At 54.1% G+C, this 16,073-nt stretch overlaps 1 protein-coding gene across 1 annotated transcript in view; it reads left to right on the top strand.

The window, feature by feature from the left end:
• Window positions 1–627: 627 nt before the first annotated feature.
• Window positions 628–16,073, top strand: part of LOC119104435 (glutamyl aminopeptidase) — a 33,588-nt gene continuing 18,142 nt past the window's right edge. The window contains exons 1-2 of the mRNA XM_037228131.1: window positions 628–753; window positions 15,231–15,631. Of these exons, the coding sequence (XP_037084026.1) occupies window positions 15,258–15,631 (374 nt within the window). The 5' untranslated portion in view covers window positions 628–753; window positions 15,231–15,257. The remainder of the gene's footprint in view (window positions 754–15,230; window positions 15,632–16,073) is intronic.

Here is a 16,073-nt window from a genome sequence, read left to right as displayed (position 1 = left end):
AGGGGCTCGTATCCCAGTTCCCCCTCCATATCCGCCACCGCATGCCTGCTGTGCTGCATAGATTGAGGACTACTAGATAAACTACACACATATTTAAAGTTTTAATTGTTTTTCGTAAGAAGTGGGGCCGAATCTGTTAGGAGAAATTGAGGAGAGGATAGAGCGTCGGACACACGGCCTGGAGCCCACTCACTTACAAAAATTGATACCATTACAGTGGTGGTCCATATTCAACGCCGATTTTACGATAAATCTCCGCCACAAACATCCTTTTGCTGGTGGCGGAATTTCGGGGGGGGGGGTGTGTGAAACATACTATTCCCCCTCCCTGCTCCATGCTAGGGAGGGGGGGGGGGCTGCCTACCTACCTCTACCTATCTACCTCGGCTGCCCTCTCTGTTATGCCGCCCCTGGCGGAGAGTGATTTTCACCCTGACCATTTCTCCAGGGTTGTCGGAGAGGCCTGCCTGCTCTGGCGGTCAGCGACCTACTGAGGCCGCCGGACTGAGCGCCGGCCCTCTGTCGGCCGAGGGGCGACACCGCAGTACCTGACGCCGCCGGACCGTCGGGGGTTTTTGGGGCCGCCGGTACCGCGCCGGGGCAGCGTGGACCATTCTGCCGGGCCGGCCCGCGCCGGGAGCGTGTCTGGTGTGCGTGCGCGAGTGACGTGATTTGAGGCGTGCTGTGATCCGGTGCTGGGCCGCCCCTTCGCCCTGAGGAGCAGCAGCTGGAAGCAAGGATTGCTATCAGCAGGTACGGTGCTCACCTGTCCCATGGGGCTCTTCAATGGGCTTTCAGCTTTCGACACCATTTTCTGTATCTGGTATCGGATCCTGGCAAATTGTGCTGCGGTAAATTAATTCGTCTTCGAACTTTAGCGTTTTGTCAGCAACATTTTCGTTGCGCATGTCTCTCAACGTTACTCCTTGAGCAGAAAATTCCCGTGACATTTCCTCTGGGTGCCACTTTCAGTGCTAGCTCATTCCACTTGCCAATGCTATATAGCTTGTCTACCCCAGACCACCACCTCGGAGGCACGCACGTACGGACAGGGCTCACTCCTTTTTAATGTCGGTTTCAGAAAAATCACCGCTAATTAGTACCTCACCATTTTACGCCCCTTTTAAACATCACTTAAGTTGATGACATAATAAACCAACGGCCGGGTAAGTAACTGCATGGCACATATTCGTATGGGTTGAGGATCGCAACAATACAAAATTACACAGGGTGAGCCACCGGGAAATCGATAGCAACAGTTCGCGCGGGCTAAAAGTTGTACCGAGTAAAGGTCGAGGTGAGAAGATCGCACGAGATAACATGGTATACAAGATCCACGAGGTATGATCATGCGGGATAAAGACCGCGCCGACAACAGTCCATCCGGGACACAGATCGTGACATGTTGTTTGAGTGTCCTCGTTTCATGGGTATAACGTCGTAGGAAAGCACAACTGGTGGCTAGCTCCACGCCGAAAAACGGCGGCCCTCCCCATCCCCCCACCCCCCACCCCCTCCCCACCCCCCCACCGGCAAATGTATTCTGGCTGAGCGCTCCACCCGCGCCAGCCACCAGAAATTCTAGGGTGCCTACAGGCTTTTCAGACGAGCCCGCCGCGCAAAACAACCTGGAACCGCGTGGTTGACTTCGTTGTGCGGACAGATACCGGATTTACTGGGCAATGACCACAATCTGGTTTGGCGGCGGTTGATAGCCCAAGATCCATGACCCCGTTACGTGCAGGTTCACAAACGTCAGAATTACGTCTGAAATTTCGGCCAACGGCTGCGAAACTTAGTGAGGCTGTCGGCCATTTGCATATTATACTACTGAGTTACTAAAATGCAGACATAAGGCAATATGCCAGGTTGATTTGTCTTTTGATTGCATGACGTCAGACATTTTGACGTAACCAGGCAGGGTAGTGGCGAGACCAGATCCTTGCCCGGAGCATGGGGAAAGCGATACAAAAAAGGTCAACGTCTTCGTTTGGGATTCATAAGCTGTCACTTAAATCCACCACTGAAGCCCACATAACCTACTTTATGGTCGACTCGGACTAACACTGTCGGCCAGGAGCGGCGCCGCGGTCCGGCCTCACAGCACAGGCGTGCGAGCGAAGAAGAAGAAAGCCGTCCTCCCGCCGTCATCGTCATCTTCGAGCCGTCGTCATCGAAGCGAGCCGTCCTTCCTGTCACCCAGGCGTGTCATTTTCGCGGCTGCCGTAGACCGATATTCCACGACGGCACTCTGCGTGCTCCTGCACACCCGCGCCCTCGTCAGTGCCGCTGCCCGGCGCCCCTGAAGCCCCAGTTGGTTACGAATGCGTTACCGGGCAGGAGAGCGATCCTGAAGTCACGTCACGTGCGGCTGACGCCCGGGACGCCGCGCGACGCCGACGGCGGCCGCGGCGCAATGCAAGACCAGCGGGCCCCACCGGCGGCGGTGGGCGTCGGGTCTGGAGGTCGACCCACGGCTGGGTCGGACTTACGACCCAGGAGTTCCGCCACCGGCCAGGTGTTGGAGTATGAGAACCTTTAAAGACTTCCGACCCAGGAGTTCCGCCACCGGCCAGGTGTTGGAGTATGAGAACCTTTAAAGACTTGTGACCCAGGAGCTCCGCCACCGGCCGGGTGTTGGAGTATGAGAACCTTTAAAGACTTCCGACCCAGGAGTTCCGCCACCGGCCAGGTGTTGGAGTATGAGAACCTTTAAAGACTTCCGACCCAGGAGCTCCGCCACCGGCCGGGTGTTGGAGTATGAGAACCTTTAAAGACTTCCGACCCAGGAGTTCCGCCACCGGCCAGTTGTTGGAGTATGAGAACCTTTAAAGACTTCCGACCCAGGAGCTCCGCCACCGGCCGGGTGTTGGGATGAGAACCTTTAAAGACTTCCGACCCAGGAGTTCCGCCACCGGCCAGGGTGGAGTATGAGAACCTTTAAAGACTTGCGACCCAGGAACTCCGCCACCGGCCGGGTGTTGGAGTATGAGAATCTTTAAAGACTTGCGACCCAGGAGCTCCGCCACCGGCCAGGTGTTGGAGTATGAGAACTTTTAAAGACTTGCGACCCAGGAGCTCCGCCACCGGCCAGGTGTTGGAGTATGAGAACCTTTAAAGACTTCCGACCCAGGAGTTCCGCCACCGGCCAGGTGTTGGAGTATGAGAACCTTTAAAGACTTGTGACCCAGGAGCTCCGCCACCGGCCGGGTGTTGGAGTATGAGAACCTTTAAAGACTTCCGACCCAGGAGTTCCGCCACCGGCCAGGTGTTGGAGTATGAGAACCTTTAAAGACTTCCGACCCAGGAGCTCCGCCACCGGCCGGGTGTTGGAGTATGAGAACCTTTAAAGACTTCCGACCCAGGAGTTCCGCCACCGGCCAGGTGTTGGAGTATGAGAACCTTTAAAGACTTCCGACCCAGGAGCTCCGCCACCGGCCGGGTGTTGGAGTATGAGAACCTTTAAAGACTTCCGACCCAGGAGTTCCGCCACCGGCCAGGTGTTGGAGTATGAGAACCTTTAAAGACTTGCGACCCAGGAACTCCGCCACCGGCCGGGTGTTGGAGTATGAGAATCTTTAAAGACTTGCGACCCAGGAGCTCCGCCACCGGCCAGGTGTTGGAGTATGAGAACTTTTAAAGACTTGCGACCCAGGAGCTCCGCCACCGGCCAGGTGTTGGAGTATGAGAATCTTTAAAGACTTGTGACCCAGGAGCTCCGCCACCGGCCAGGTGTTGGAGTATGAGAACCTTTAAAGACTTGTGACCCAGGAGCTCCGCCACCGGCCAGGTGTTGGAGTATGATAACCTTTTAAGACTTGCGACCCAGGAGCTCCGCCACCGGCCGGGTGTTGGAGTATGAGAACCTTTAAAGACTTGCGACCCAGGAGCTCCGCCACCGGCCAGGTGTTAGAGTATGAGAATCTTTAAAGACTTGCGACCCAGGAGCTCCGCCACCGGCCAGGTGCTGGGGGTATGAGAACCTCTAAAGACGTTGCCTCCTATGGAACACCCATGGCATGGACCTCTCCATCCTCTATTCGTTCTTTGATGCAAATGTACAGAGTGCCTGAAAACGACCAAAGGCAGAATTTCACTTCTTAAAAATGGGAGACTTGTCCGTCTTACCCAACTTTGTGGAGGACCAAAAGCTTGTATTATGAAGACGAATATCTCACTGCCAATCAAACACCCGGAAAAGATGTACGCCTTGGATAAGGAAACTAGGATATATAATTTGGGTTTCAGAGGCAACGAATGAGTTCAATAAAACACGATAGGTGAATGTCTTTAACTAGACGAAGACTGGCAACGCCTGGCAAGTACCTCAGTTGACTTTTGCAACGAGAATCAGCACAATTAGGAATTTCTTTCTCACCTGCTTGCACAAGCCTTGATTCTCGCAAGAGCGTTGACCATTCAAGAACTGCAAGGATTTCTTCATTTATGTTTTTTAGGTCAAGGTCTCTACGAAGCTGAGCAAGAACTCTTGTCGAGTTAGAGATACCTCTTTCCCAGGCGGGGCCCGTGTGGGTTTTCCCGCACCCGCGGCCGCAAACTACGACAGAAAGCGATGTGCCAACACCCAGAGCAACAGGCTAACCACCGTCGCAGAAGCACCTCGCCTCATACTACTTGTTTGCTAATGCCGTGGCTGTGCCGCGCAGTGTTCTTGGAAAGCTTTCTTGCAACCGGTCTGTTCCCGGTTCGGCTTCGCTGCGCAGTCCGACGCTAGCGCTGAACTCCGGGGAGTATGGCTATCATGTTATCGCGTGCTGTCCCACTGTTCCGAAAACTACGGGATTCCCGTCCGCAGGGGAAACAGGGGTCCGGACAAAATTCGAATGAAAAAGGTGAATGGAAAGCGTCGAACGAAAGTAGTCGAAAGGGATAGTGGATAAACAGTTGATAGGAATACAATTCGGAAAGGAAACAAATGGAAACAAAAGTGAAACAGCATAAAAGTCGACAAGCATAATAGTGGAATCGGGAATAAAGCCGAAGGAAAAAAATAGGACTGGGACTAGGATTGACAGGGATAAAAGTCGAATCGGAAACAGTCGTAGGACAAGAAGTCGGCGGGATAAGACTAACTTCGGAAAAAAGTCGGGATGATACATAAGTCAACAGCGTTTTTAACGCTGGAAAGCAAGTGAACGGAGAAAGCACTGAAGTGGAGAAACGCCGATTGGGACAAAAGATCGGCCAGCAAGTGGTCAGGAGAACTTGAAACCGGCGAGTCTCAATGATTTACGCCCGGCTTGAGACGGAGTGTTGCCGATCGTATTAGGGTGCGCCCGTGGATTCAATGAGTCTTGGTGTTTCTCGCCTCTGTGCCCTCTAATTTGGACCCGCCCACGATCATACGGCAAACGCTCCTGTCAGGGAGCTAGGCTTCGAGCCCTCACGACCGAACCACGCGGAGCTCGGCAAAAGCTCCTGTCAGGGAGCTAGCCTTCGAGCTCTCACGACCGAAACCACGCGGAGCTTGGCCCAAGACTATCACGTGGCCCATCTGTCGCGGGTACACCGCTACCCCTTACATAGGTCCACGAGCTCTTTAGCTATTGTCTAGGAAGTTCCCGAGCAACACAGGCACCACGGCAGGGGGCGGCACACGCGTGGACGAATCTGTCACGACCCTATCAAGAATCCCATAACAAATGCCGCTTCTTTCGTTGTCCTGGTGCTGGGGAGACACAGGCCTGTTTTCCAGTGCTGGTTGTTGGTTCCAAGCTCTCCTTCTGGTAATGAGATCTGAATCTATGTACGGGGCTGGTTATTTCCTAAGCCTCGTCGCCTGGTTTCTGGATCCTATTGGCCGCCTTCCTAGCACAGCGCCCTGGTTCCTGCTCCTCACTGGTTCTTGGCAAATACAAACATTGGTTTCCAGCGCAGCAGCGTGGGAAACCAATATTTGCAGGGCAGGTTTCCACCAGCTCCTTCACAAATATCATAGTCTAATACCTGATTCCCGTGCGTTTGCGATAAGCACTGGACCTTGGTTTCCTGGCTTCCAGCAGTTCTGTTACAAACACCAGGCCCTAGTGATTAAAGTCCTGAGCAAGATGAGGATACGAATATACTAAAGGCTCTACCATACCAGACTATGCACACCAGGACTTAAGGTGTCTGCCGACAGCCCACGATAAGATATATGCGAGTGCCTGATAGACAATATATATATATATATATATATATATATATATATATATACGTGAAATGATACATACTATGATATATCGCATATACGATCCGATGCCACAAGAAAATAGACTTCTGACAACCGTGATACTGGGACTCCACGTAGTGAACTAAGACAGCGCAGGCAACCACACTGGCAAATTGAGATGTCCTTCACAAAACAATCGGGTCCATCCCACTGAAACCATCACGGGCAAAACAGCTGAAATGCTTCGTACGTGTCCGCTATTACCCGATATTCCCCCGTTTAGCAGAGTTCTTTTTAGTTATGTCGCATCAGTGTCCATACCCTCTCGTCTCAATCTCAGGCTTGGTCCTCTCGCCTCAATCTCGGCCCTAGTCCTTTCGTCTCAATCTATGCCCTAGCCCTCTCGTCTCAATCTCTGGCCTGGTCCTCTCGTCTCAATCTCTGGCCTGGTCGCAAATTGCTCAGTTAGCGCCTCAGTCGCACAAAGCGAGGAAAATCCCGCGTTATACGCCTCAGAAATGTTGAAGAAAACCGAGAGCGTGAAAGGCCTAGAGCGTCCGGGTCAGGTGAGATTGGAAGACTGCCCATGCCGTCAGCAGGAGCGTCCGTGGCTTTCCGAACTCTTGACCTAGAGCATCTAGGTCAGGTGAGATTGGAAGGCTGCCCATGCCGTCAGCAGAAGCGTCCGTGGTTCGCCAAGCTCTTGGCCTAGAGCGTTTAGGTCAGGTGAGCTTGGAAGACTGCCCATGCCGTCAGCAAAAGCGTCCGTGGCTCACCGGACTCCTGACCTAGAGCGTTTAGGTCAGGTGAGCTTGGAAGACTGCCCATGCCGTCAGCAGGAGCGTCCGTGGCTCGCCGAACTCCTGACCTAGAGCGTCCAGGAGAGGTCAGCTGGGAGGGCTGCCCGGCCCGTCAGTAGGTCAGTCCTCGCTGCTGCGCTGTGACCCGCCGCAGCACCGGCAGCGCGCCGCCGAGCTGGCCGCCACTGCGGTCGGCAGCGCCGGCGACACCCGCGGCGCATTCCTTCGCGGAGAGGCCGGGCGCGTGCTGCGTAGTTTGGCGGCGTCGCGCCGAGGAGGCGGTCGGCGACCGCCAGGGCCGCCGGCTGGCCGTCATCACTCGGCGGCCCTGGGCAGCGACTGCACAACGGCGCCCCAGTCTTGTGGGCCGAAATCCGGCTCGCAGGGCTTCGGCCCGACTGGGATATTAGAAATAACGTTTTCGTATCGAAATAAGATAGTCAGTCTTGTACAGTATGTCCGAGACAACACAGCCCCATCTACTGAACGAGTGCGTTAACTTCAGTGGAATAAGGTCGAGGCAAACATGGTGAATTAATTCCTTGTGGTGGCGAGTGAGGATTTCAACGAAAGGCTTTGATAAGATGCCATCTTAAGTGGAACGTCAAAGCCATTCAGCAATAATTTCAGAAAAATGTTCTTGCATTCCAAATCATCATCGGCTCGACTTGCATCTACCATCACTATATACAATATATACTGTATGCTATAGAGCTATATAGTTATGACCTGAGAGGCTCAGGGTCCCGTTATAAAAATTGGAACTAGAGCAGTAGCTCATTTCCAGTCAATACCGCATTCGCAACAGGGTTCTGGAGTTGGCCTGATACACAGATAACATAGATCGCTACAGCCGTCTGGTGGAGGTAGGCGACACCATGATGGAAGTAAGCATTTACAAAAAAATTATTTGCGACCGGAGACGTTCGTCCGCCTCCGGAGCTATCTGAGTACTGCTAACCTGTAATACACCATAAGAAAACTCTGGAAATGCTCCACCTTTCCTCTCAGCTACGATTAGTGGCAATACTCAGCTGCTTAACATTCCCGGTTTGGCGTCAGCGACCCTGTTAGGAAGCACTTTGTAGAAGAAATTCAGAACATCATGTGGCTCTTGACAATGGCGTGTGCCTGTCTCGGAGTGCAGTTGGGTTCAAACCGCGGTGTTCGGGCAAAAAGTCGAATGGAAAAAGTCGCCCGAAGAAGCCGGACGGCAAAAAGACGACACGTTCCAAAGTCAAATCGGAAAAGCAACGGCGCGAAGCACAAAAAGCCAAAATGAATGAAGTCGACCGGAATAAAAATCAAAACGGACAAAGCCGTCAGGCGAAAAGTCAAACGGGATAAAATTCGACAGAGATAAATGTCGAATCTGGAAAACGTCGGAGGACAAAAAGCTGACAAGAATAAAGGCAAAAGCCGAACAGAAGTTTGGAGCACACTTCGCTTGTTGGAAACAGAATGCCGGTGGTAGCCATGCACCGGGGCGTGGTGTTTATAAAATAATTTACGGTAACTAAGGTCTGGCGTTTGCGAAAAGCCAATGAGATCCCCGTGCTATGCATGGTGTTTGTGAGGAAACCGGCAGGGACCAGGAGCTAATGTTTTTAATTCGCGAAAAAGCACGAGGTCCAGGGACCAGGGTGATGTGTTAACAAAACAGCTAATATAACCCAAGAAAGAGAGATGGATTTTATGGAAAGACCAGCCGGGACCAAGGATGTGATTCGAGCTGATTCTGAACGAGTATGGGCGTCCTCTCTATGTCAGGGGTTTTCTTTTTGATCACCCGGTTGAACACTAAGGCAAGCTCACAATTTCCGAGCAGGGGACCCAGTGGATAAAACATGAGGGGCGGAGTAGATTTTCCGGTCAAGGATTTCAGGGCCATTCCACTACAGCGCAGAGTGCCTGCCGGCTGCCATGCTGGCAACACAGGAGCGGGGCCCCCGGTTTGAGACGGAATCCTTTAGAGAGATCAATTATACGTTGGTTGCCTGCCTTACCCATCCCCTACAAGCCTCTGAAGTCCACCGACCCGGCCTTGGGCCCGGATCGGCACAGGAGACCCCAATGTCGCGACAAAATTCATTATCGCCGCAGGTGGTCCAATCATTGGCACAGAGACTCTAGTTCGGCGTAACGGGCTCTTGACACATGGGCCCTCATTCACTCGGGGCCTTGTCCAATGCAAATGGCGGGTCCCGGTTTTATCCCTGCTCGGAAATGGGTCCTCAGTCCCGGACCCGACGCTGGAGTAATCTGATGGCGCATCCGCCGTGTGTCCCAGTTGTTAAGCCCCCACCACAGCGGCTTAGCTCTGCAGGATAGGATTGGGGCTGAATTGGGTCGTAAAAAAATAGCCATAAATACACTAGCCAACAGGCTTATCCCCAAATTTGACCCACTTTCCTATCAACGTTATGGAGTTGGAGTCCTCGCTCTTCCTATCTGAATAGGAAACTCCATCCCTGCTCTAATGCGTTTTCTCGCTCTGTCTCCGTCGGGTGTCATTGTTGTCTTGTTTGACGTCGATCGTCGAAACCTGGTTTCGGCAATCGACGAGGCGACGGCGTTTGTGGCTTCAGGAGTTATTAGACGTGGACGCCTTCGGAAACAAAGAGAGTAAGCTGATACTCACGACTATTTAAAGTTGTCTTGGCAATCTCAGGCTGGTAGCCGCAGGACGGGATGCAGGTTACAACGCAGCAGCCGCGTTGGACATGTTGGACACGTCTCGTGTTGCTTTGGTGGTCATTGACAGACGAGTACTGCTATTGGTTAAGTCGGCTGGTGTCGATCGTCAGGTTTCAAGGCAAAAGTCGAAGTGAAGATCTGCACATTTCAAGGTTTCTTTACAGCGGAGATGGCAAATGACTTGGTCACGTTTTTGTTTGCTAGTAAAAGGCCGGCCTGTGTTCCATTTCCGATAAGGCGTCCTGGAAAAATAGGCTAACTTGCTGCAGACAACAAAACCTGGAGCATCGCTAATTAATGCCAAAACAGCCCGACAATAGCAAAAAGCTAGTCAAGAGTCAACAAGACTTTGTAAACGTGTAATCAAAAAGATGCAACATGCAGACAGGGTACGAACGGGAAACTTGAAAAGTGTGACTTGAAAAGTGTGACTAGCTCAGTTAGCTGCACTTACTGGACATGACATCGGAATTTGCATTTTCTGTGTTCATTCCACCTGTGAAACAATTAGTAGAGTCTCCTTTAAAACTGATATGCTTTTGAGTTTCCATTTCTAATGTCCTGCTTGTACTTATTACTTTAGAAAGGTTTAGAAGGTTTAGAAAAGGGCAAACTTATCGTGGGGCGACCAAACTGGACTTGGGGCGGGCAGTTCTCCACCTAAAAGAATGCAAATTGATACCCGTGAGGGGGGGGGGGGGTCGGTGCGCCTTTGCTTGCATGACATGCCATTCTCTCACAAAAGACAAAGCAAGGTGGGGGCCTTGAAGGGCTCTCGGCATAACTGGGAACACGGAAATGCGTGAGGAGCGGGAGTGAGGCCCACCGCTGTCGGCACAGACCCACCGCTGCCCAAGTCGGGTTTGTGTCCTTCGCAGCTCGCGCCACTCCTCTGCCTGCGGCCGGGCATATCACGATGGCAGCGCAGCAGCATCGGAGGTGCAGCCACCAGGATACCCAGGCACGGCCTCCGTGTAATGCAAAACAGTGGCGCTGATCAAGGCAGCGCGCAGCACCACTGCCTTGTCCAGCCCTTCACTCCCGATGTCGCGACGGATACTACTGCCCCTGGGTCACGGCATGCTAAGTAAAGGGAACCTTTCACCTGTGAAGGAGATGAGTGAGATGCATTATACAATGACGAAGTTGACTTATAGCAAATACGTTTGTGATGCTGCCACTACTTCAAAAAGGCCTTTCCTGGCCTTCGAAAACATCTGGAGATATTAGAATCTCGCAGAAGACCAAATTCATTTCGCAATCATCTCATTAGGTCATGTTACACATGCGTGACATTCTGATCAATAGCGTTGCGTATTGTTCGACTTCTTTAAAAATCTAATCCATATCCTGAGAATGGATGTGTTTTTGGAATCAGAGCTCACGCTTAGCAGTTTGTATTGTGTGAGACCTGACCCCTACTATCCGATTGTGCAATTCCAAATCAACGGCAGAGTTCGGTGGCAAAATCTTAACGTGCCGCAATACTCGGCACGGTCCGCCATGACCTCTGACGTCACCTAACCTTAAGGGGGCCGCTCCTTAGTCCTTAGACCAGTCGGACGGAACGCCGGCAACTCCGCACCGGCCGAACAACTGCATTCTATCCGTACATGGACTGAGTACTTTTGCGATTGGGTCAAATGCCACCGCAAAAAAGGTAAGCCGCCTTGTCGCTCGCGAGCGGTAAGCGCTGCGTAATGCAGTCTTTCTGCACGTCCATCGGTCTATCGATCTACCTATCGGTTCATCGCAGAGTGTGCCGGTGAATCGCAGCACTCCACACCGCCCGTCGCGTGAGTCGTGCCGAAATGTACCCTGGACGAAGCACGCTCCGATCCCATTGCTTTCATTTTAGGAACTGAAGCGTTCGAGCTTAGGCAAATATATGGAGCCACCTTGTGCTGCATGGTCTGAGAAAGCCGATTCAGCATGTCTCATGAATACGAAATTTAAGTTTAAGTCCGCGCAGCGGCAAGGCTTCATCGCATTATAAAACCTGATAGGAATGGTGGTTCGCGCTCGTGGCCACTAACCGACCAACATCAGACTGAGACCAAGACTGGACTGAGACTGGACTGAGGCTGGACTGAGGTGGTTGAACACTCTCGCGACGGACGGCTGACGAGAGCGAGTCCATCCGCGGGCGTGCGAGAGGCGGGTGCGGCGTGTGGCTCCCGGCTGGGGAGACCTCACGCATCGGCGCCACCATTGCACCAACTGGCACCCGTCAGGGACTGCGCCGGCCGCACAAACCGCGTTCATCGTATGACAAGTGACAACTGCTGCCACCCTCTGACACTACCTAGCCGTGTGGAGACGCCTGCTTCCTGGCTGTCACCGGAGAGGGGCGCACTTAACGCGATATGGAACGACAGACATCGCCGTGGTGAACACGCCCTTGTTTGCCCCTTGGCTTGATGTGATGTCTAAGGTGGTGCAGCAATGCATGGCAATGATACCCAGCTTTGTGACGCAAATCCGTCCGAGCAGCGCAATCCGCGCCCGCCCGTGCTCGGACGTGCAGGAATGCGCCGGTCCGGTCCTGGCCGCGGCCGCGCCGCCGCGCCGAGCGCCAGCCTCCCGACTGGAGGTGCCCGAGTGAGAGAATGGCACCTACGCACGGGCGATAATGACGCCCGGGCGCATAAGCATGTGATGCGCATGCCATACACATGCCATGCGCACGCCGCACACATGTCATACGCATGCTACACGCATGCCATATACATGCCATACGCATCTCATACGCACGCCATAAGCATTCCATACACATACCATACACATCGCCATACGCATACCATACGCATGTCATACGCATGCCATACGCGTGCCATACGCATGCCATACGCATGCCATACGCATGCGTGGGCAGAGGGATCTGGACCGGCGGAAGACAGCAGCAGGAGCGGGCCTGGGCACAAGACACAGGTCATCCGCGGGAGCACTGACCTCGTGACGACCAGTTACTAATGGCGGCTCTGCGGAAATAGCGCTCGCTTTAATTGCTGGTATATTTCTGATACTGACGTGCAGATCAGCTGTGTTGGCATTTGGACGGTGCATGCTCACAATAGCTCCGTCTGACGCTAGCAATTTGCCGCTCGGTCGTCTCCATTTCGGTTTTGGCGATATGCTACACGGAATAGGTCCGGCTTCATCAAGCAATAAACCTGGGAGCTTTTTGGACGTTTTTTTAGCAGCAGTGATACCGTATCACTGCGATAAACAATGGCCAAAGGGAGGGGGAGGGGGGGATTTACCTAGTTACGCTGAGCTAATGTCACAAGGAGGCCGCTTAACCATGCATCCTGACGTACCCAGCGAGGTGTGCGTACGATTAAACGACTAAGTATGTATCCAGGGATGTGGTCGGCCAACAAACCAATGAAGCGGAGTCACTGAGGGTTGCAATTAATGCACCAGCTGTCGTTAGTTGGGCTAAACTAGTCATCATTCAAAGTGCAAATAAGATTATCGACACAATAGGCCTACTACCGGCGGTAAGGTGAAGAAACGAGGATCACAATGACGAATAAAGCTTCCCTGGCAGTCCGATCGTGGGGAGGTTGGGTGTCCTGGCTGAATGGGCACTGAACAGGTGCTGAGGCAGGAGACCCTGAATGCTACGGCGGCGACAGACCCTGATAACCGGTGTACCAGGGCGGCAGCGACTCGCCTGATCACCAGTGTACCTGGGCGGCAGCGACTCGCCCTGCTCATCGATGTACCAGGGTGGCAGCGACTCGCCCTGGTACACCGGTGTATCAGGGTGGCAGCGACTCGCCCTGACCACCGATGTACCAGGGTGGCAGCGACTCGCCCTGATCACCGGTGTACGAGGGCGGCGGCGACTCGCCCTGATCACCGGTGTACCAGGGCGGCGGCGACTCGCCCTGATCACCGGTGTACCAGGGCGGCGGCGACTCGCCCAGATCATCGATGTACCAGGGCGGCGGCGACTCGCCCTGACCACCGGTGTACCAGGGCGGCGGCGACTCGCCCTGATCATCGATGTACCAGGGCGGCAGCGACTCGCCCTGATCATCGATGTACCAGGGTGGCAGCGACTCACCCTGATCACCGGTGTACCAGGGCGGCGGCGACTCGCCCTGATCACCGGTGTACCAGGGCGGCGGCGACTCGCCCTGATCACCGGTGTACCAGGGCGGCGGCGACTCGCCCAGATCATCGATGTACCAGGGCGGCGGCGACTCGCCCTGACCACCGGTGTACCAGGGCGGCGGCGATACACCCTGGTACACATCGGAAGCAGGGCACCCAGACTCCTAAAGTCAGCTCTGGTCCCGACACTCAGAGCTGCTGTGTAGCTGGTGCTGATCTGACGTGGGATCTAGTGGCGAAAGTGTGGCGAGGAGCAGGCGCTTTTTGCTGGACTCGGCCAGACGTTTTTGTGGTGCCTTTGATTTTGAATGTAAAAAGCAAGTAGCAGGCAAAAAGCTGTCCACAGCAGGTTGTAAGCCGGTCATTCGACCTTCGACTGCCGGAGACCTTGGTCAGATTGCCGCTTGCAGAGACCGCCCGCCTCTCCGTTAAATGTTGTTGACAGTCAGTCGAGGCTCGCAATGGAAGCTCGTTGGGTGTGATTTACGTCTAGCGTTTTCCATCCCAGTGGAAGATGACTCGCCCTGCGGCACCGCGGTGTGGGCCAGAACCAGAGGTAAGAGCACTGCAGCCCACACCCGGAGCTAAGGACACTACAGGCCAGTCCCGAAGGTGAGGACACTTCAGGGTAGACCCTGAGGTAGTATTCCAGGCTACACCCAGAAGTAAGAGTGCTACAGGCAGGACCGGAGGTAAAGATAGTTCAGGACAGACCCGAGGGTAAAGGTACTCTAGACTAGACCCATAAGTAAGAATATTACAGGCCGGACCGGGAAGTAAAAACACTACAGGCCGGACCGAGAGGTAACAACACTACAGGCCTGACCGGGAAATGGAAGCGTTTACAGTATAGATCAGATGCAGTGGGTGCAACCACCAATGAGGTTGGTTGGGTCTAAACAACAGCGACTTTTTGGGGCGGAGCTACTTTCATGTTTTGATCACAAAAAAAACTGGAGGAAAGCAGACTAAATCCCAGTCAGCCATGCGTGGCTTCGCAACTGGGCAGGCCTAGGGATAACGGCTCGCGTCGCGTGCAGGGCGTGGGTGCATTTCACGCAGCTCTGCCGCAAAAATCAGTCCTCACCTCCTCATGTGATTTGCTCAGCTTCGGCGTCGCAAGACGTGCTAATCTGCTTCATGCCTCAAGAAAATTGTGATCGGTCCCGGCTCTCGGACGGTCCCTCGCCACTCCCAGACCGGTGCCGTCTCTCGCTGCCGGACCGGTTCCGGTTCTCCGCGCCCAACGCGGTGCCGTCTGCCCGCTGTCGGACTGGCCCCTGTTCTCAGACGGTCCCTTGCCACTCCCAGCGCGGTGCCGTCCGCCCACTGTTGGACCTACCCATGTTCTCAGACGGTCCCTTACCACTTCCAGCGCGGTGCCGTCTGCCCTGTGTCTGTCCGACCGTGGTTCTGAAGCGTGCCTCCGTCCCCAGACCTCTCTGCGCCGCCTGTCGTTCGTGATGGCGCGTGAGACGTTCGTCCGGTACCGCACGCTGCTGCTGCTGGCCGTGGTGGCCGTGCTGAGCTGTGTCGTGGTCGGCCTGCTGGTGGCGCTGCTGGCTCCCAGCCGTCAGTCGGAGCCGCTGACGCAGCAGCAGGCGCAGCCGGAGCCGGAGCCGGAGCCGGAGCCCTACCCGGAGCCGGAACCGACGGCGGGCAAGACCGCCGGAAAGGCGAGCCCGGCCGAGAAGCCGGCGGAAAAGAAGCAGCCGAAGGAACCCTGGGAGCGTGACTACCGGATCCCGTCCAGCACGTACGCGCTGCACTACGACCTGCACCTGCACCCGGACATGGAGACCGGCTTGTTCTCCGGCCAGGTGGACATCCTGATCAGGTCAGTCGTAGGTCAGAGGTTCGAGGCCGACGGCTGGCGGATTTTTGGGCGGATACTGGCGTGCTGCAAAGGTAATCCGCGTACCCTCGCACATACACTCACCCTGAAATGTTACTGCCTTGAAAAACTGATTGGCCGGGTTTAAACGTCAGCAGAATGTGATTTTGGTATGAACGAAAAACTGGCTTACCGAATCGCTCAGTTGCCAGAAGATGGAAACGACGGTGATGATTTGTAGGTCCATTCTATACGAATCGGAACGCAACATGATCAGTTATGAATACGCCATCGGAAATTAAGCGGAATTTCATAGGCTGTCTTACAATGTTTGTTTGTCTCTTAATTTCAACTCTGGGTCGAGATGGAAGGAGGTAGGTGCGCCTGCCACTTCCCGCCGGGTAAATCTGCTACCTACCACCAGGTACACCTACCCCTCCTGTCG

Source organism: Pollicipes pollicipes, unplaced genomic scaffold (assembly GCF_011947565.3).
Source record: "Pollicipes pollicipes isolate AB1234 unplaced genomic scaffold, Ppol_2.1 Scaffold_6052;HRSCAF=7182_pilon_pilon_pilon, whole genome shotgun sequence".
NCBI lineage: Eukaryota > Metazoa > Arthropoda > Thecostraca > Pollicipedomorpha > Pollicipedidae > Pollicipes > Pollicipes pollicipes.
Note: the sequence above shows the minus strand (reverse complement) of the source record. Positions and strands in the feature narration are given on the sequence as shown.